This window comes from Hyperoodon ampullatus (genome assembly GCF_949752795.1).
Source record: "Hyperoodon ampullatus genome assembly, chromosome: 7".
Classification (NCBI taxonomy): domain Eukaryota; kingdom Metazoa; phylum Chordata; class Mammalia; order Artiodactyla; family Ziphiidae; genus Hyperoodon; species Hyperoodon ampullatus.
In genome coordinates, this window is record NC_136920.1 from 56,932,864 (window position 1) to 56,953,397 (window position 20,534).

The 20,534-nt window shown below is 38.0% G+C and overlaps 1 protein-coding gene across 2 annotated transcripts in view; it reads right to left on the reverse strand.

The window, feature by feature from the left end:
• Positions 1–20,534, reverse strand: part of UVRAG (UV radiation resistance associated) — a gene marked incomplete at both ends in the record, with an annotated part of 308,282 nt that overhangs the window by 20,627 nt on the left and 267,121 nt on the right. For both annotated transcript variants that reach the window (XM_079707490.1, XM_079707489.1), the window contains one exon: positions 4,879–4,970. In XM_079707490.1, the coding sequence (XP_079563616.1) occupies positions 4,879–4,970 (92 nt within the window). The remainder of the gene's footprint in view (positions 1–4,878; positions 4,971–20,534) is intronic.

Sequence of the window (20,534 nt, forward strand, 5' to 3'; positions counted from 1 at the left end):
AGGTAGGAGTGAAGAAAAGAAGGAAATCAAGGATGTTTCTCTGGTTTGAGCAACTGGGTAGACAGGGTGTCATTTGCTGAGCTGAAGAAGCCTGGTGAAGGACAGTTTTAGATGTTGAGGCTGAGGTGCCTGTGATACTCCAAGGGGAAGTGTCAAGCAGGTCTCTGACTACAGAGTTTGCAGGAGAGGTTTATGCTTAAAACATAACTTGGAGGGTCATAGCATATAGATGGTTTTCAAAATGGGGACAGTGGATGAGCTCACATGAGAAGAAAGAGAGAGAAAAGGAGAATACTATGGAGATCTCCATATTTAATGATCAAGAAAAGGAGGACAAACAGGAAGAACAGGCAGAAAAAGTGCAGCTGAAAGGAGGAAAACCAGGGGAGGGTAGTATTGTGGAAGCCAAGAAAGGAGAATGTTTCAAGAAGGCAGGAATGGCCAGCAAGGCCAAATGCCACTAAATACAGACTAGTAGGATAAGGATGGAAAAGTGGCCACTGGGTTGGGCAACACAGAGTTCTAGACACCTACCTAGATAAGAGGAATTTCAGTATACTGATAGAACTGAAATCAGACTGGAGTATGTTAAGGAGGAACTGGAAAAACAGAACATAAATAGACTCATAATCATCATAAAAATTAAGTCAGTAGCTAAAAATCTATACTTTCCCTCTCAACAAATGAAAAATACTAGGTTTTTCAGACCTTCAAGATATAGATAATTCCTATCTTACATAAACTGCTCCAGAGAACAGAAAAGAATAATAGAAGAGAAGGGAAAGAGCCTCAATTTATTTTATGAGGCTGTTACAACCTTGTTACCAAAATCAGACAAAGATTATTATATGAGAAAGAAAAATTATAGGCTAGCCTCGTCTCATTTACAGAGGCAGATATCCTAAAAATATTAGCAAATCATGGAATCTAATTTAAAAAATGATAGACTCAAAAACCAACTAATGGTTACCAAAGGAGAAACATGGTGGGGGAGAGATAAATTAGGAGGTTGGGATTAACAAACACACACTACTATATATAAAATAGATAACCAACAAGGACCTACTGTATAGCACAGGGAGCTCTACTCAATATTCTGTAATAACCTATATGGGAAAATAATCTGAAAAAGAATGAACATATGTATACGTATAACTGAATCACTATGCTGTACTCCTGAAACTAACACAGCATTGTAAATCAACTATACGCCAATAAAATTTTTTTAAAAAGGTATGATCTATATAACTATACCTGTATCTATAATGGAATACTACACAGCCATAAAAAGAATGAGATAATGCCATTTGCAGCAACATGGATGGACCTAGAGATGATCATACTAAGTGAAGTAAGAAAGACAAATACCATATGACTCACTTATATGTAGAATCTGACATATGACACAAATGAACTTATCTATGAAACAAACAGACTCACAGACATAGAGAACAAACTTGTGGTTGCCAAGGGGGATAAGGGGTAAGGGAGGGATGGATTGGGAGTTTGGGATTAGCAGATGCAAACTATTATATATCGAATGGATAAACAACAAGGTCCTACTGTATAGCACAGGGAACTATACTCAACATCCTGTGTGATAAACCATAATGGAAAAGAATACGAAAAATAATGTGTATATATGTATGACTGAATCACTTTGCTGTAAAGCAGAAACTAACACAACATTGTAAATCAACTATACTTCAATAAAACAAGTTTAAAAAAAATAAAAAAGTAAATCAGCAAATCGAATCCAACAATATACAAAAAATAATTCATCACAACCAAGCAGATTATAGCCCAGGAGGCAAAGATGATTTAACATCAGAAAATGTATTACTAGTTATTAACACAGTAAAGAAGAATATAGTGTTATCTCAATAAACATAATAAGCATTTTATAAAATCCAAAATATACACATTCATGATTTTAAAAAAAGCAACTCTTAGTGAACTGGGAATAGAAAGAAACTTCCTTTCGCTAATAAATAATATCTATCCAAACTTGCAATAAATATAATACTTAATGGTGAAAAGAAGCATTCTCTTTAAAGTCAGGAATAAGACAAGGATATCCACTATTGCTGCTCCTCTTCCATAATAAAACAAAGGACAAGAAAAAGTAATAAAAGTTGTAAAAATAGGAAGAAACAACACCATCATTCACTAAAAAAATATGATCGTACCCACAGAAAAATCCGAGAGAATCTAAGATAAACCATTGTAATTAACGTGAGCAAGGCTGCTGGATACATTCTCAAAATACAAAAATCAGTAGTAGTCCTGTATACTAGCCACAAAAAAGTTGGATGTTGTAATAAAAAAATTTATAACAGCAACCAAAATGGTAAGCTATATAGGACTAAGTATCTAATAGAAGATGTGTAAGATCTTTATGAAGAAAAATTTAAAACTTCACTGAGGTATGTTTAAAAAACAGAAAGAAAGCATATAAAGAGATACCATGTTCACAGTTAGAAAGACTCAATATCATACAGCTGTCAAATCACTCAGATACAGTTCATAAGTCCAGAAAAGCCAAAAGAGTTTTGAAGAAGGGTCATAAGTAGGAGCCTCACCCGACCAGATATCAAGAAAGTTGGGGAAATCTTCCTTTTCCCTTGCTATGAAGGAACATGATTTAAGAGTAAGGCTCCTGGCCTCTCTCCATCCTCCCACTCGCTCTTAGAGGAGGAGGGCCTTTTCTAATCAGTGAATTTAGAGGGAAAAATAAAACCTGGGTATTCTTGGCTTAGTCCCATCTGGGTTCTTGCAGGAGTCACCTGACAGCCCTCTATAGTATAGTTAAGGGCCTGCCTCTGCGGGGAAAGCCTGAGGTTCTCCAGTTCACATCGTGATTGCAAGAGTAAGTTTAATTTTGAGTGATGTCTTTGCAAGCCCTTTTATTATAGATCTAAAGCCACTTGGAAAATGCAGCTTTATCAGTAATAAAACTGACATTTTGATTCCTATTAGTCTGTCTCTTGTATCTCCTCTCTCAAGTGGTTCCAAATGTCAGGGGGAAGAGAGATGCTCAAAGCTCAATAAGACTTATAGAAATTACACCTTATATTAATTAGAAATGTGGTACTAGCCTATAGATAGACAATAAAACGATGAAGCAGAATAGGGGGCCTGGAAACAGATCTGTGTGTAAGTGAACTTGATGTATGAAAGAGATGGCGTTATTAACAGTGGACAAAAGATAGAGTCTTCAATAAATGACACTGGGACAATTTGCTGCCTGTACTGAACAAGATTCATTTTAGTTGATTAATCAGGTGGTGCTGTGAGTTGCCCCCCCTTTTTTTTTATCATTTTAAGTTATTTACCATTTGTGTTATAAAACCTTTCATGAATTATATACCTTGTTTCCAACTAGATCACAAATCCCTTGAAGGTAGGGCTTGAGCCTTATACTTCTTGTTACCTCCAGAGTACCTATCACGGAACTTTACACTGACAATGTTAAATACATGCCTGCTAGCTCACTTTTTAAATTATTATTATTATCATTACTATTATTGTTTTACATTAAAACTCAGTTCCTAGACCTCATTCCTCAGGGCATACAGGTCCATATCAACACGGATTTTTTATAATTATTTTGATATTCTGAGTAGAATTTTTTAAACAATTGTGTCTTTGCTTAACAGAAGTCCTATCTAAAGTCAGACATCCAGAATTTGCATTTTGAAGATCATGAGACAAAAACAGAAAATGTCAAAGGTAAATCATAGATGTCACTTTCTTGTTATCCTCAAGGTCTATCTTGATGGCACAGAAGAAATTGAAACTATTCTTGTACTTTCCTCCCCACAAATTATTTTTCCGCCTACCATATCACTTCATCCTCACCACAAACCAGTGAGATGAGCAGAGCAGGGATTATAGATGAAGAAATTACGTTTCAGAGAGGTAGGAATTTAAATTCACACAGCAAATCAGAAAATTGAAATGGCAAGGTTACATGGATAACTTGTTCATTTAAGGTTTTTAAAATAGGTTGTTACACTGTGATAAAGGTTGAACAATTTGGCTTGAATAAAGGAATCTCAAAACTTAAAAAAAAAAATTCACATAGCAAATCAGAAAAAGATCTGGGATCAGAAGCCAGTGCTCTTTAGAAGAAACCATGCTATTCCCAGTTGTCTAACTCTAAAGGCCTGATTTGAATTCACGTGATTTTGTAAGTCATTGCCCATCATCCAAGGATTCAAATTACTAAATGACTTGAGCCAACGGCTTTCCATTTATTTAAGTCAAACGAATCATCTAATGTTTTCTTTGCCTCACTTTCCCTCTCCCTTTGTCTCTGGAAGAGTGTCATGTCCATCCTGACAAAGCACTTTTAGGCAGCAGCTTGCCCTTATGGCACAATAGGCACTGACATCACATACGAGAAACGTTCCAGTATGTGTGTGTCTCTTGGTCTCAGACTAGGTCCTGACAGCCTGACCTATTCCTTGTGTGCTTTCTTCCCTTCACTCTCACAACCACTGATCCTGATGCTTATTCTGTCCTTCGCTTGTTCTTTGGAAAAGTCCTGGGGGCTCCATGTCCCCCTTTTACAAATCACGTGGCTATCCTCCAGTCTCTGCTTCAGCCAAGCTCTCAAGGATTCCTTGTCCCGCCAACCTTCCCATGTCCAACAATATCCCTTTGAACCCGCCCCCCTTCGTGGGTGCTTCGCCCTCTTAGCCAGACTGGAGCTTAGACCTACACAAGTATGATGGCTGCCTTTCCTTTTCTTCAGATATCTTATTACAGAAGAAAACCCAGAAGGAAGGTGTGGAGTGGTGTGGAAGTCAGGCAAGTTTCTCAGGATTATTATCCACATTGCAGTTTCTGGGTGTGAGAGATAAAGGTACTCACCACCTGACCATTAGTCCGTGCTCCATGAAGTTTTTCAGGTTAGGGAGGGTTTGCCTCAAGTCTGGAGTCCCTAGTCCATGTTGATATCTTAGCTGCAAAGGTGGAAAAACAGAATTAAAAGAAATTTTGGCAGATACTAGGCAATGCTTCCCAAACATGATTCACTAAACAAGTCCCCCCCGCCCCATTTTAAACGCTGAAAGAGGAAATGTGGGTGTACGATCCCAACATCATCAACCTCACTTTTTGGAAGGTGTTTAAAGGTAGCCTCCTCATTTCCTGCTCCCTTGCCCTCTAACGTTGGAGAAGACTAAGAACCACCACCTGTGGAATCAGGATATTTCCAAGACCCCTGTAGAGTTTGCTAACATCAACTCCAGGGACATATACCATAAAACCAGTATTTCATTTTAGGTACTGAAGGTTGGTATTACACACTCTGCCCTTTTTACACTGACACTTTTCCCTTTGTAGAATCAAGAATAAGGGTCATGTTGTATCCATCTCTGATCCCCAAGTGTCTGACACAGTGCTAGTGCTCAGTCAATGCTTATTAAACAAACAGCAAGTCACTTTTGACAGAGGCTGTGCTTTATGTTATTTCTCTTGTGCCTGTAACTTTCCTCTTTCTCTAGGACCAGAGTACAGAGCTATAGAGCTAGTATGAGGAAACTATGGCCTGTGGGCAAGATCTGCTCTTAGCTTTACTTATTTCTGCTAGAGGCTGATTTTCTAAAATTATGTGTCCTTTTATGTGCCTTGTGTAACCTACTAAATGGTTTTCATCTGTCTGTTCCCGTCTCCTCTCACTTTGTCTCTGAAGACCGTTTGCTTCCTTCACTAAACATAATAGAGACCCGAGGTAAGTATATGTGCATATTCATACACACACTCACACACACAGCATCAAATACACAGTAAGTATACAAGCCCTGTAGAAATGTATTTTTCAAATGACATAATATATATGAAGAAAGGACTCTGTAAACTGCATACTGATGTACAGATATGAAGGGTCATCTGTATTGAGGTTTTACTTTTCTAGCACCTAATTTAAAAGTGGCTAAGTTAAACTTTTAAATATTTTCCTCTTTTAAAAAATTAAACCACTATCAACAAAAAATCAAAGTAAGTTTTCTTTTGTTTGTATCTTGTACTCTATTGATTTTTCACTTAAGTGTGAGTGAGTGACATTTAACAGAGAGAGTTCAATCTCACTACACTGAACTTTAAAAAGAAACCCCCAAACCTAATCAGGTCTCTTGAATGGTCTGAATACACACATAAAATAAGGAGGTAGAAACATAGAATGTTAAAGCTAAAAGGTATCCTGAATATTATTTAAGCCAATCCTTTTCTTGTGCAGATGGGAAAACTGAAGCCGAGAAAAAGAGCAAGGAAATTCTCCAAAGCCACATGTTTCAATGGCAAAGATATTAGTCAGAGTCTCCTTTTCACAACCATGCCACTACACCAGCTACCCCAAAGTCTAAGAGGAAAATTGGTTGAAAAAAAACAAAATCTTGAGGAGACAAAAGGAAAATATTCTTTTCCTTTTCCAAAGCTAGCTTGGTGACCTAAATCACCTCTGAGATTTGCTGACCTTGAATTATAAGATCTCCTCCATATTAAATGACATCATTTCTTATATTAATATAAAAGCATTTTTCCATACATTGATAAAAGTAAAATGGCTGACATCCCAATATGACATTCCTGGATTCATTGTTTCAATAAAAAAGTGAAATTGTTTACACATGGCATGAAAATTTCACCTGTGATTCATACTGAGAAATATTAAATATCAAAAAAAATAAAACCACCCCATACTAAAATAACACTAAGCTATGTGTCCCTGAGCCAGTACGTAGTCAATTGCCTGTCCCAGGCTCCACAATGGAAGGTGGGTGTTGAATTCTTTTCAGAGACCACAGTGAAAATTTCTCTCCAAGTCTGATTTCAACTAAAAAAGGAAAATGTGGGAATTTCAAGCCTCCACCCAAGTCTTAACTCTTCATTTGTTGCATAGCATTATTATCTTTATCATAGAATCTTGGGATATCTAGCTTAAAGAGATCATGGAGATTATCTTTTCCAACCTCCATCCTTTCATAAATGAAGAAACTAAGACTCAGTAAGACAAGTGTCCTGCCCAAGGTCTCAAAGCTGATAAGGGACAAAGCCAAGGCTAGAACCTCTCAATAACAACTCTGAATTCTTTCTATCATGTAGCCCTTTTAACTTTCAACATACAGAACTAAAATAGAAATTCATACATAAAAATAATATATTAAAAATTTAAAATAAAGTACATGTACTGTTTTAAGTCTAACCTACTGAAAGGCTTACAATGAAAAACCAGTTCTTTGCTCTTCAGTAGCGACCACTTTTAGTTGTTTCTTCTTTACCTTCATATTTCTAAATAATACACTTATATTAATATTTCTTTTCTTTTCTTTTTTTTTTTTTTGCAGTATGCGGGCCTCTCACTGTTGTGGCCTCTCTGGTTGCGGAGCACAGGCTCCGGACGTGCAGGCTCAGCGGCCATGGCTCACGGGCCTAGCTGCTCCATGGCACGTGGAATCTTCCCGGACCAGGGCACGAACCCGTGTCCCCTCTGAATTGGCAGGCGGACTCTCAACCACTGCGCCACCAGGGAAGCCCTATTTTTAGTTTTTTGAGGAAACTCCATACTGTTCTTCATAGTGGCTGTATCAATTTACATTCCCACCAACAGTGCAAGAGGGTTCCCTTTTCTCCACACACTTTCCAGCATTTGTTGTTTGTAGATTTTCTGATGATGCCCATTCTAAATGGTGTGAGGTGATACCTCATAGTAGTTTTGATTTGCATTTCTCTAATAATTAGTGATGTTGAGCAGCTTTTCACCTGCTTCTTGGCCATCTGTATGTCTTCTTTGGAGAAATGTCTATTTAGGTCTTCTGCCCATTTTTGGATTGGGTTGTTTGTTTTTTTAGTATTGAGCTGCATGAGCTGTTTATATATTTTGGAGATTAATCCTTTGTCCGTTGATTTGTTTGCAAATATTTTCTCCCATTCTGAGGGTTGTTTTTTCATCTTGTTTGTAGTTTCCTTTGCTTTGCAAAAGCTTTTAAATATCATTAGGTCCCATTTGTTTATTTTTGTTTTTATTTCCATTGCTCTAGGAGGTGGATCAAAAAAGATCTTGCGGGCTTCCCTGGTGGCGCAGTGGTTGAGAGTCTGCCTGCTGATGCAAGGGACACGGGTTCGTGCCCCGGTCCGGGAAGATCCCACATGCCGTGGAGCGGCTGGGCCCGTGAGCCATGGCCGCTGAGCCTGTGCGTCCGGAGCCTGTGCTCCGCAGCGGGAGAGGCCACAGCAGTGAGAGGCCCGCGTACCGCAAAAAAAAAAAAAAAAAAAAAAAAAAAGATCTTGCTGTGATTTACGTCAAACAGTGTTCTTCCTATGTTTTCCTCTAAGAGTTTTATAGTGTCCGGTCTTACATTTAGGTCTCTAATCCATTTTGAGTTTATTTTTGTGTGTTGTGTTAGAGAGTGTTCTAATTTCATTCTTTTACATGTAGCTGTCCAGTTTTCCCAGCACCACTTATTGAAGAGACTGTCTTTTCTCCATTGTATATCCTTGCTTCCTTTGTCATAGATTAGTTGACCATAGCTGCATGGGTTTATCTCTGGGCTTTCTATCCTGTTCCATTGATCTATATTTCTGTTTTTGTGCCAGTACCATATTGTCTTGATTACTGTATCTTTGTAGTATAGTCTGAAGTCAGGGAGTCTGATTCCTCCAGCTCTGTTTTTTTCCCTCAAGACTGCTTTGGCTATTCGGGGTCTTTTGTGTCTCCATACAAATTTTAAGATTTTTTGTTCTAGTTCTGTAAAAAATGCCATTGGTTAATTTGATAGGGATTGCATTGAATCTGTAGAGTGCTTTGGGTAGTATAGTCATTTTCACAATATTGATTCTTCCAATCCAAGAACATGGTATATCTCTCCATCTGTTGGTTTCATTTTTAATTTCTTTCAACAGTGTCTTATAGTTTTCTGCATACAGGTCTTTTGTCTCCCTAGGTAGGTTTATTCCTAGGTATTTTATTCTTTTTGTTGCAATGGTAAATGGGAGTATTTCCTTAATTTCTCTTTCATATTTTTCATCATTAGTGTATAGGAATGCCAGAGATTTCTGTGCATTAATTTTGTATTCTGAAACTTTACCAAATTCATTGATTAGCTCTAGTAGTTTCCTGGTGGCATCTTTAGGATTCTCTATGTATAGTATCATGTCATCTGCAAACAGTGACAGTTTTACTTCTTCTTTTCCAATCTGTATTCCTTTTATTTATTTTTCCTCTCTGATTGCCGTTGCTAGGACTTCCAAAAACTGTTGGATATTAGTAGTGAGAGTGGACATCCTTGTCTTCTTCCTGATCTTAGAGGAAATGCTTTCAGATTTTCACCATTGAGAATGATGTCTGCTGTGGGTTTGTCGTATATGGCCTTTACTGTGTTGAGGTAAGTTCCCTCTATGTCCACTTTCTGGAGAGTTTTTATCATAAATGGGTGTTGAATTTTGTCAAAAGCTTTTTCTGCATCTACTGAGATGATCATATGGTTCTTCTTCTTCAATTTGTTAATATGGTGTATCACACTGATTGATTTGCATATATGGAAGAAACCTTGCATCCTGGGATAAATTCCACTTGATCATGGTGTATGATCCTTTTAATGTGTTGCTGGATTCTGTTTGCTAGTATTTTGTTGAGGATTTTTGCATCTATATTCATCAGTGATATTGGTCTGTAAGTTTCTTTTTTTGTAGTATCTTTGTTTGGTTTTGTTATCAGGGTGATGGTGGCCTCATAGAATGAGTTTGGGAGTGTTCCTTCCTCTGCAATTTTTTGGAAGAGTTTGAGAAGGATGGGTGTTAGCTCTTCTCTAAATGTTTGATAGAATTCACCTATGAAGCCATTTGGTCCTGGACTTTTGTTTGCTGGAAGATTTTTAATCACGGTTTCAATTTCATTACTTGTGATTGGTCTGTTCATATTTTCTATTTCTTCCTGGTTCAGTCTTGGAAGGTTATACCTTTCTAAGAACTTGTCCATTTCTTCCAGGTTGTCCATTTTATTGGCATAGAGTTGCTTGTAGAAGTCTCTTAGGATGCTTTGTATTTCTGTGGTGTCTGTTGTAACTTCTCCTTTTTCATTTCTAATTTTATTGATTTGAGTCCTCTCCCTCTTCTTCTTGATGAGTCTGGCTAATGGTTTATCAATTTTGTTTACCTTCTCAAAGAAGCAGCTTTTAGTTTTATTGATCTTTGCTACTGTTTTCTTTGTTCCTATTTCATTTATTTCTGCTCTGATCTTTATGATTTCTTTCCTTCTGCTCACTTTGGGTTTTGTTTGTTCTTCTTTCTCTAGTTCCTTTAGGTGTAAGGTTAGATCATTTATTTGAGATATTTCTTGTTTCTTGAGGTAGGCTTGTATAGCTATAAACTTCCCTCTTAGAACTGCTTTTGCTGCATCCCATAGGTTTTGGATTGTCATGTTTTCATTGTCATTTGTCTCTAGGTAGTTTTTGATTTCCTCTTTGATTTCTTCTGTGATCTCTTGGTTATTTAGTAACGTATTGTTTAGCCTCCATGTGTTAGTGTTTTTTACGTTTTTTTCCCCTGTGAGTGATTTCTAATCTCATAGCATTGTGGTCAGAAAAGATGCTTGATATGATTTCAATGTTCTTAGATTTACTGAGGCTTGATTTGTGACCCAAGATGTGCTCTATCCTGGAGAATGTTCCTTGTGCACTTGAGAAGAAAGTGTACTCTGCTGTTTTTGGATGGAATGTCCTATAAATATAATTAAATCTATCTGGTCGATTGTGTCATTTAAAGCTTGTGTTTCCTTATTAATTTTCTGTCTGGATGATCTGTCCATTGGTGTAACTGAGCTGTTAAAGTCCCCTACTGTTATTGTTTTACTGTCGATTTCCTCTTTTATAGCTGTTAGCAGTTGCCTTATGTATTGAGGTGCTCCTATGTTGGGTGCATATATATTTATAATTGTTATATCTTCTTCTTGGATTGATCCCTTGATCATTATGTAGTGTCCTTCCTTGTCTCTTGTAACATTCTTTATTTTAAAGTTTCATTTTATCTGATATGAGTATTGTTACTCCAGCTTTCTTTTGATTTCCATTTGCATGGAATATCTTTTTCCATCCCCTCACTTTCAGTCTGTATGTGTCCCTAGGTCTGAATTGGGTCTCTTATAGCATATATTTATGGGTCACAGCAAGCCTGTGTCTTTTGGTTGGAGTACTTAATCCATTCACGTTTAAGATAATTATCAATATGTATGTTCCTATTACCATTTTCTTAACCGTTTTGGGTTTGCTTTTATAGCTCCTTTTCTTCTCTTGTGTTTCCCACTTAGAGAAGTTCCTTTAGCATTTGTTGTTGAGCTGGTTTGGTGGTGCTGAATTCTCTTAGCTTTTGCTTGTCTGTAAAGCTTTTGATTTCTCCATCGAATCTGAATGAGATCCTTGCCAGGTAGAGTAATCTTGGTTGTAGTTTCTTCCCTTTCATCATTTTAAGTATAACATGCCACTCCCTTCTGGCTTGTAGAGTTTCTGCTAAGAAATCAGCTGTTAACCTTATGGGAGTTCCCTTGTATGTTATTTGTCGTTTTTCCCTTGCTGCTTTCAATAATTTTTCTTTGTCTTTAATTTTTGCCTATTTGATTACTGTGTATCTTGGTGTGTTTCTCCTTGGGTTTATCATGTATGGGACTCTGTGTGCTTCCTGGACTTGGGTGGCTATTTCCTTTCTCACGTTAGGGAAGTTTTTGGCTATAATCTCTTCAAATATTTTCTCGGGTCCTTTCTCTCTCTTCTCCTTCTGAGACCCCTATAATGCGAATGTTGTTGTGTTTAATGTTGTCCCAGAGGTCTCTTAGGCTGTCTTCATTTCTTTTCATTCTTTTTTCTTTATTCTGTTCCTCAGCAGTGAATTCCACCATTCTGCCTTCCAGGTCACTTATCTGTTCTTCTGCCTCAGTTATTCTGCTATTGATTCCTTCTAGTGTATTTTTCATTTCAGTTATTGTATTGTTCATCTCTGTTTATTTCTTCTTTAATTCTTCTAGATCTTTGTTAAACATTTCTTGCATCTTCTCGATCTTTGCCTCCATTCTTTTTCCGAGGTCCTGGATCATCTTCACTATCATTATTCTGAATTCTTTTTCTGGAAGGTTGCCTATCTCCAGTTCATTTAGTTGTTTTTCTGAGGTTTTATCTTGTTCCTTCATCTGGTACATAGCGCTCTGCCTTTTCATCTTGTCTGTCTTTCTGTGAATGTGGTTTTTGTTCCACAGGCTGCAGGATTGTAGTTCTTCTTGCTTCTGCTCCTTCTGGTCATATTCTGTCCATTCTCAAAGAGCCAACACCAGTTCCATTTCCTGTAGGAAGGTCTCTGATTACTCCAGGATAGGGGGCACTTTACCCCTCTGCCAAATCCCTTCCTACACCACATTTCCATTTGCTGTCTTTGGAAAGCCTAAACTAACTGAATAGATACTTAAAACATATTTGTTAATTAATTAATTAGTAAGTTAAAATTAATGCTGTATGGGAGGGAATGAGAGGCATCTTGACACACTGGAATGAGCATAGATGCAGACAATCTGGGTTTGAAATACCAGTGCTGTCATTTATTAGTTGTTTGACTTTGGGTAAGTCAATTCTTGTAAATGGGATGTTATCTGCCTTGCAGAGCTGTTATAAAGTTTAAATACGATAAAGTATGTAGAGGGCCCAAAACGTTATCTGGTACATAGTAAATGCTCAATAAACTATACCTATTATCATCATGCTACATATATACTCTCTCTATATATTATATCATTATCATAGCATCTATCACTAAGCTGAGCATAAAACTGGTGCTCAAAAATGGCTTATCACTTAACTAACTATGATTAGAATCAGAAAAGGAAAACAACAGAATTCAAATCAAAGGGGAAAAAATCTTAAGTACATAGTGCACCTTTTTAAAAGCTAATATTTACTAATTTACTAAGTTTCTGACTACAAGCACTCGAGAGAGGCAGCAATAAACACATATACAGGGCCTTCCTGGTGGCGCAGTGGTTAAGAATCCACCTGCCAATGCAGGGGACATGAGTTCGAGCCCTAGTCCGGGAAGATCCCACATGTCGTGGAGCAACTAAGCCTGTGCACCACAACTACTAAGCCTGCGCTCTAGAACCCACGAGCCACAACTACTGAAGCCCGCACACCTAGAGCCTGTGCTCCACAACAAGAGCAGCCACCGCAGTGAGAAGCCTATGTACCGCAACAAAGAGTAGCCCCCGCTTGCTGCAACTAGAGAAAGCCTGCACGCAGCAACACAGACCCAACGCAGCCAAAAATAAAATAAATAAAATAAAGTAAAAAAACCCCACATATATGTATCAATATCTTTAAAATAATTACACAGTGAAGTGGAAAGATCGACTCATGATGCGGGTGGTCAGAAGACCTGGATGAAAGACACAGCTCTGCTGTATGGCTACGAGTAAGTCCCTTCCCTGCCTGGGCTAGTCAAATAATTTTCAAACTTCTTTTTCTGGTAGCCCTGGAATCCTTCATTCACATGAAATATTATGTAGAAGCCCAAAGTGTGAAACAAATAGGAAACTGCTCTAACTGTAGGCAGTTGTTGGGGAGTAGAGTTAGAGCCAAGGAGGCATTCCCATCTGGAGTTTAAAGCCCCCTGGACTAGGTCATCTCCAAGAGCCTTTCAAAGTTCTACGAGTCCACTTTAAATGCTCTATAAGTTACAGGAACCATACATCTATGGATTTTGAGATAAAAATATGGTTAGGGTAGCACACATTCACAATCTGAGTGATGAAGGAACATCGGTCCGCTCAGCCCCATTTCAGGTTTTGCTCACTTCTGATGGTGTCAGAAGTCAAAGTTGGCTAAGAGGGTGTCAAATCTTTACGTATTCATTGAGGGGTAGGTCTGATGGAAGAGTCTCCAGAAGATACATTCCTGGACACCTTAAGGGAAGTGTCCAAAAATGGAGAGTAAAATGGGGTTCAGTCTAATGCTCTAATGTCAGGTAGAGATGACCCGGTATTAAAATGTAAATACTTCAGGAAAGGAACAAATCTATATGTTTATTAAGTAATTCTTTAACAAGTTAGCTCCCTGGTAAGGTATTAGTAAAAACAAAAGTTAAAGGAGGAGTGAGGCCAAGGGGGAAAGAAAGAACAAGGATAGGGAAAGGAGAGAAAGAGCTACATTTACTAAGTTCCTACACATCCTATTCATACAGCAAATATTTATTTAGTGTCCACTAGGCTAGGCACTGTGAATTAGCTCTCTGTCTTCTGAGTGACTGGCTGGACTCATAGTCTGTTCTCACCATATAATGTATGTAACCTTGAACAAGGTACAGAACCAATCTGTGCCTTGTCTATAAAACAGGACCAACAATATTTGTCTCATAAAATTGTTGTAAGAGTTCAATCAGGATTTTTATAGAGAATGGAAATTCCTGAGGCCTGATTTTTAGAAAGCATTCATTAAAACTACTGAGGGACTAGAGCACTTAGCTCAAGAATTCGGATTTATCTTCCTTGACAGCAGTAAGAATCTACTACAGGGTTTTAAGCAGGAAAGTGAATGGGGAAAACAACTCCAGGGGCAGCTGTGAAGGATAGGTTAAAAGACGAAAGTACGCTTTTCTCTAAGAAATCTTTCTCCAACATTCCATCAAAACCTACCCTTCCCAACTACTACCAATAAATACCACACTTCCCTAAATGCAGCTCCCTCTGCTCTCAATTCTTATTGGGGAAGGCAGATGCCAAGAAATCCAGGCAAATAAAATGTTGCTTTGGGTCTGTCTAACTGCTGCAGATTAGTCTCTGAAATAAACACCTTTTGTAACAACTTCCTACTGCACCACCACCCAAAGAGTCTAAGCAGTTTTAAGTGGAATTTTGGTTTCAATTAGCTTGAATTTCAGCTCTACTCTGATTGGTTTAGAACTCCATGGGAGCAATTAAATTTCTGTGCAACTCTATAGTAGGCTAGTAGGTGAAAACTACACATAGATGATAAATTAGATGGGAAGTAGGGAGAAGCAATGTTCAGTCATTTCCCCAGAAAAATGAATAAGTGCTACTGTCTACTAGCAGAAGAAAATCCCTACACTAAAATAACAAGGAAGATCTAGCTTTATGGTTACTGGAACTATAAATAAATAAATAAATAGATAGATAGATAGAAAGAAAGAAAGAGAGAAAACCAGAGCAATGAATACATTCAGCCCTCAACAGACACTATAACCATGTCAGTTCCATTCATTATCTTCTGTTTTCTTCTCCCACACCATCTTTTTGTATAAAAATACAGTATTTTTCCAAAGCCACATGCTGGTTTCATCTCAAATCACTATATATAGACAGATCAACTACGATGTTAGAGCTCTTGTAATTGAAATTAACTAGTTCATACCGCTTGATTAATGGTGCTCCGCTGACTAGGTTAAGACCAGTTGCAGCTCTGGAAATCATTATTTTAAAATAAAGTGTGATTGTACTTTTGAGAAATAAATGCTGAGTTCTTGTACTCAGTGAGCATCCTCCTATTGAGCTGAGGCCTAATTTAATATCAAAGTGCTCAATGTTATTTTTATTTTTCAAACACCCAATTTTTCCAGGCTGGTAAAGACTCTGGGGGCTCAAGAATCATTCTGTCATTTAGGTTTTGGCAGAAGAAATTCAGTTTAGACAACACATGTGTGCGTGTGCACGTGTACACACACACACACACACACATACTCTCTCTCTCTCTCTCTCTCTCTCTCTCACCCTTCCCAGCCATATTCATCTACACAAGGCCACTTATTGCGTGGCTTATTAGTTCCATATGGGACTTGAGCTGAGCTGCATGATAGGTTTGATACAAAGCGTCTGTTACCGTGAGGGAATGTGCATTAATACAATGCTTCAATAAAGTTTACTACAAGATCAACACTTTCGTGATGGGATTACAATGAATTTGACTACAAAAAGAACTGGTCAAGAGGAATTGAAAAAATAAGAAATTTAAAATGCACATATACATCAAAGACTTAACTTTAGAATTCTGGCTTATGTAGTCAAAAATCTCTATAGGACTAGTTAACGATATTTCAATTCATTTTTAAATGCTAAGGTTTCACTGACATAAAAAAAAAAACTAGATTAAGAGCTTAAAAAAAGGGCACCACCATGTCAAAAATAAAATCTTCCTTCCTAGAAGAAAATACAACTCTTTCAAAGATGTGGAAAAGCTACCTGAATATTTAATATGAGTAATAATATTGTTTCTTACAGTGAGTCTTGCAATATATACCTCTAAGGAAAGGATAAAAACCTGATTATGGGCTTCTAGTTGCAAGAACAACCTAAGTACTTTTCCATCCTCATCTATAAACCTTGCCAGTTTTTTTCCAAAATAGATGTTATGATGTAAACACAGGACACAGCTGAAGCCTGACATTCTGAGGTCTGAAAAGTCTAAGAGTCAAGTCTAAAAGCTCTTAAGTCTAAGAATGGAAAAGTTTCTTCCATTCCTCCTCCCAATCATCCTATCAACTACTCTTAGGATCACGGGATTCAAGTCAGAGCTGAGGGCACTTTTGAGAGTATTGGCCCACCTGCTCCATTCACCCTGGAAGGTAAGTAGGAGGCTAAGTGGCCTAGCCAAGGGTGAAGAGGTGGAGTCCAGGGACCAGAATCTAAATTTGTGAGTTCTAATCGCAGGCTCTTTTCTTTATAGAATATGTTGTATTTACAAAGTACAGGTTATATCTGAGTCAAACTTGTCATTATACAATCTGTCATATTAAAAACACTTTAATTAAGATGGTCCTTTGCTTCAGGTTCTTACGTTTCCCAGAAAATAACTAGAAGCACTAATAAACTGATGCAACTCCAGGGTCACCCTGGTCTGTAAGTGTGGCCTCTGTCACTGCTGATTCTTGAGTTGCTGAAGAGGATCAGTAAAGCATACTACAAATGGACAAGCAAAGTACAACTGGAAATTTGTCAAAGGCAGGTAAATTAGACCCTCGATAGCAACTGCAATCAGCTTTAACTAGTGACCATCAAAGAAAGATTACATTCTCTGGAGGCTGAAGGCTGTGTGAGTGGACAAACTTGTGTAGGATCCATTAGAGCAGATATTCATGTCAGGTCCAGCAGGCTCCACCTTGGCTCCCTGCCCTCCTGTTAACAGTCCTGTGCACTCTGATTTACCCAGGCTACCTTATATTGACCTTTGACCAAATCTGGATCCTGATTCCCTTGCGAGCTAAAACTTGCTCCCTAAACTGATCAAATTTAGCCATTTCTACTTCCAGTTCACCGACTTTGATGCAATCTTGTTGTTAAAAGCTGTATCAGATCAAGGAGGTTACAGTCTAATAGGGCAGAGACAGTTTTCTAGAATATCTTACAAATGGAATCATAGAATATTTAGCCTCTAGTGCCTGCCTTTTTTATGTTTTTGAGATTCATTCATGTTGTTCCATGTATGAGTATATGTTCCTTTTTATTGCTGAGTAGTATTCCATTGTATGGATATACCACAAACTGTTTATCCATATGCTGGTTGATAGACATTTGGATTGTCTCATGTTTGGGCTATTATGAATTAAGGTGCTATAAACATTTAAGCACAGGTTTTTGTTTGGACTTGTATTTTTTATTTCTCTTGGACCAATACCTAGGAGTGGAAATTCTGGGTTGAATGGTAGATATATGTTTAACTTTATTTTAAAAATGCCAAACTGTCTTTAAATGGCTACATAATCTTGCATTCCCACCAGCAATGGATGAGTGTGTTAGTTGCTCTGCATCATTGCCAGGACTTGATACTGTCAGTTTAAAAAATTCTAGCCATTCTAGTAAGTATGTAGTAGTGTCTCATTATAGTTTTAATTTGCATTTCCCTAATGACTAATAATATTTAGCATCCTTTCATGTGTTTTTTTTTTTTTTTTTTTTGCCATCTGTAGCTCTTCTTTGGGCTATCCTGTACTTTCTGTGAGCTATCACTGGTGAATACGTCTGACTAATACACTCTGATTATCTGATTGATCTTAATATCTTCTAATTGGAAACCCTCTAAACTAATGCCATTTCTGCTTAATCTAGCCAGAGTAGATTCTGTTTACTACACAACACAATCCTATTTGTAAAGAGGAGCCACAGGGAGTTCTTATGTGTGTAAAAGACAAAAATGAAAATTCCATTATAAGAGCAGGGATTCTTTCATAGAAACTCAGGTAAATCTAAGTGTCAGAGTTTTTTTTTTTTTTTTTTTTTTTGTGGTACGCGGGCCTCTCACTGTTGTGGCCTCTCCCGTTGTGGAGCACAGGCTCCGGAGGCGCAGGCTCAGCGGCCATGGCTCACGGGCCCAGCCGCTCCGCGGCATGTGGGATCTTCCCGGACCGGGGCACGAACCCGTGTCCCCTGCATCAGCAGGCGAACTCTCAACCACTGCGCCACCAGGGAAGCCCAGTGTCAGAGTTTTATTGGAATGAAAAAAGCACTTAAATCTGTTGTCATAAATTTGATTACACAAGGAGTATAGAAGCCCATTCCGGCATCTCCCTAGCAATGCACAGTGACCACAAATATCTGACATGATTATTGGTAGAAATTACCAAATTCAATCCAACAAATAATTACTGAACTCTGTGTGTGTGTGTGTGCGTGCGCATGCATGCGCACATGTGGTGATTATAATGGAAAAAGAGATACGTATATGGCATTGCTTACAACAGGGGAAATCTGGAAATAATTTGAATATATACTAGTACTTTGGCCAGGTTCTAGGTGGAATGCTGATTGTGTTAAGGATAATTAAAATAATGCTACAGCTGCTAATATATTTACTGAATAATGTGCCAAGCATTACGATAAGTATTTCAGATTGTATTATTTCATTAGTCCTCACTATTACGCTCATATGGTTGAAGAAACTGAGACTTAGAGGTAGACTTAACAGATTGTAGAGCTTGAATTTGCACCCCAGCTTTGTCTGACTCTAGCACTTTGAACTCTTAACCACTTAAGAATGAAGACGATAATGGTAATACCAATAGCATTTACCATTCTTCTCGACTTGCAACCCGTGCCAGGCACAGAACCTCACTGTTTACTGCTTCATTTAATCTTCGTAATAACCCCATGAGGTAGGTCGTATAATTCCCACTTTACACATGACAAAGTGAAAGAGGTTAAAGGAGTTGTCTGAATTTTCGCAGGTAGCAGGTAGAGGAGCTGGGATTTGAATTCAACTCTGACACTTCACATCCCAACACACAGTCTAAATACTGCTTACAAGTTGGACAGAAAACATTGTTTTCTCATTTCTCATTTAATTCTAATACTTAGAAAGGAACTCTCAACTCTTCAGAGAAACACATTCCTTCTCTTGATATCAGACATTTGACAACAGTTACATCTCTACTCAGCTGTTGTTCAGTTAAGCTATACATATTTAGTTGTTTAAAATCTTTGCTTGTATTAATCCCTACAGCCTCTTCATCATTCTTTATGTCTCTGAACTCCCTCCAGTTTCCCTTAAATAATCTGGTAATGAGGTGACCTAAATGGAACACAGTTTTCCAGAATGCTTTTTTCTCTTACTAATGATTTTTTCCCCTTCAAATATTAATTTTACTGTAATATCTACTTCATGCTTTTTAAGGTTTTTTTTTTGTGTGTGTGTGGAATTCTTCTGACCTCACTTGAATTGCATTAGAGTCCAAGCCCATGCATCCATTGTTTAGTCTCTCTGGTTAATCATAAATAAATGTAGCCTCAAAAAAAGGAGAAGCAAAATAAACAAAAAAAACCCTCCAAAGTGGCAATGAACTGTCAAGTGCACACTGCCCTTCCAATTGGACAGATGTTCTTACAATCTGGTCTGGAATAACTCTGCTCATCTTTTCATCTCACGATTCATTTAACAAAAAGTATAATTAATTCATTGGATATGTACTGAATATCTACTACAGGGCAAGGTATGATAAGAGTGTCATAAAGTGACTCAGCCATGGATGCCTCTCTGAGGCAGTTACCTCGTAAACGAATGATAACTAAGTGAATCTAGAAGGAAAGTACAACTTTCAATGAGAGTTTGAAGGGTGGGGCAATAGGCAGAATTTTAAGATGGCCTCTATGACCCTTAGCCCCAGTGTTACTCCCCTGATTATTTTATATTTATGGCAAAGGGATATTATCTGGGTAGACCTAATCTAATCACACGAGCCTTTAAAAGCAGAGTTTTCTCTGGCTAGAAGCAGAAGAGAGTGTTCTGAGAGATTTGCACTGTGAGAAGTGCTTGATAGGACATTATTGGTCAGAGGATGGAGGGACCATGTGAGAAGGAATGCAGGCGGCCTCTAGGAGCAGAAAGCCAGTAAAGCCTGCTCAGACCTACAGTTGCAATGAACTGGATTCTGCCAACACTTTCAATGAGTTTGGAAGTGGATTATTCCCAAGAGTCTCCAGATCAGAGCCCAGCCTGAGCAACACCTTGATTTTGGCCTTGTCGGCCCCTGAGCAGAGAGACCAGATGAGCCCACTC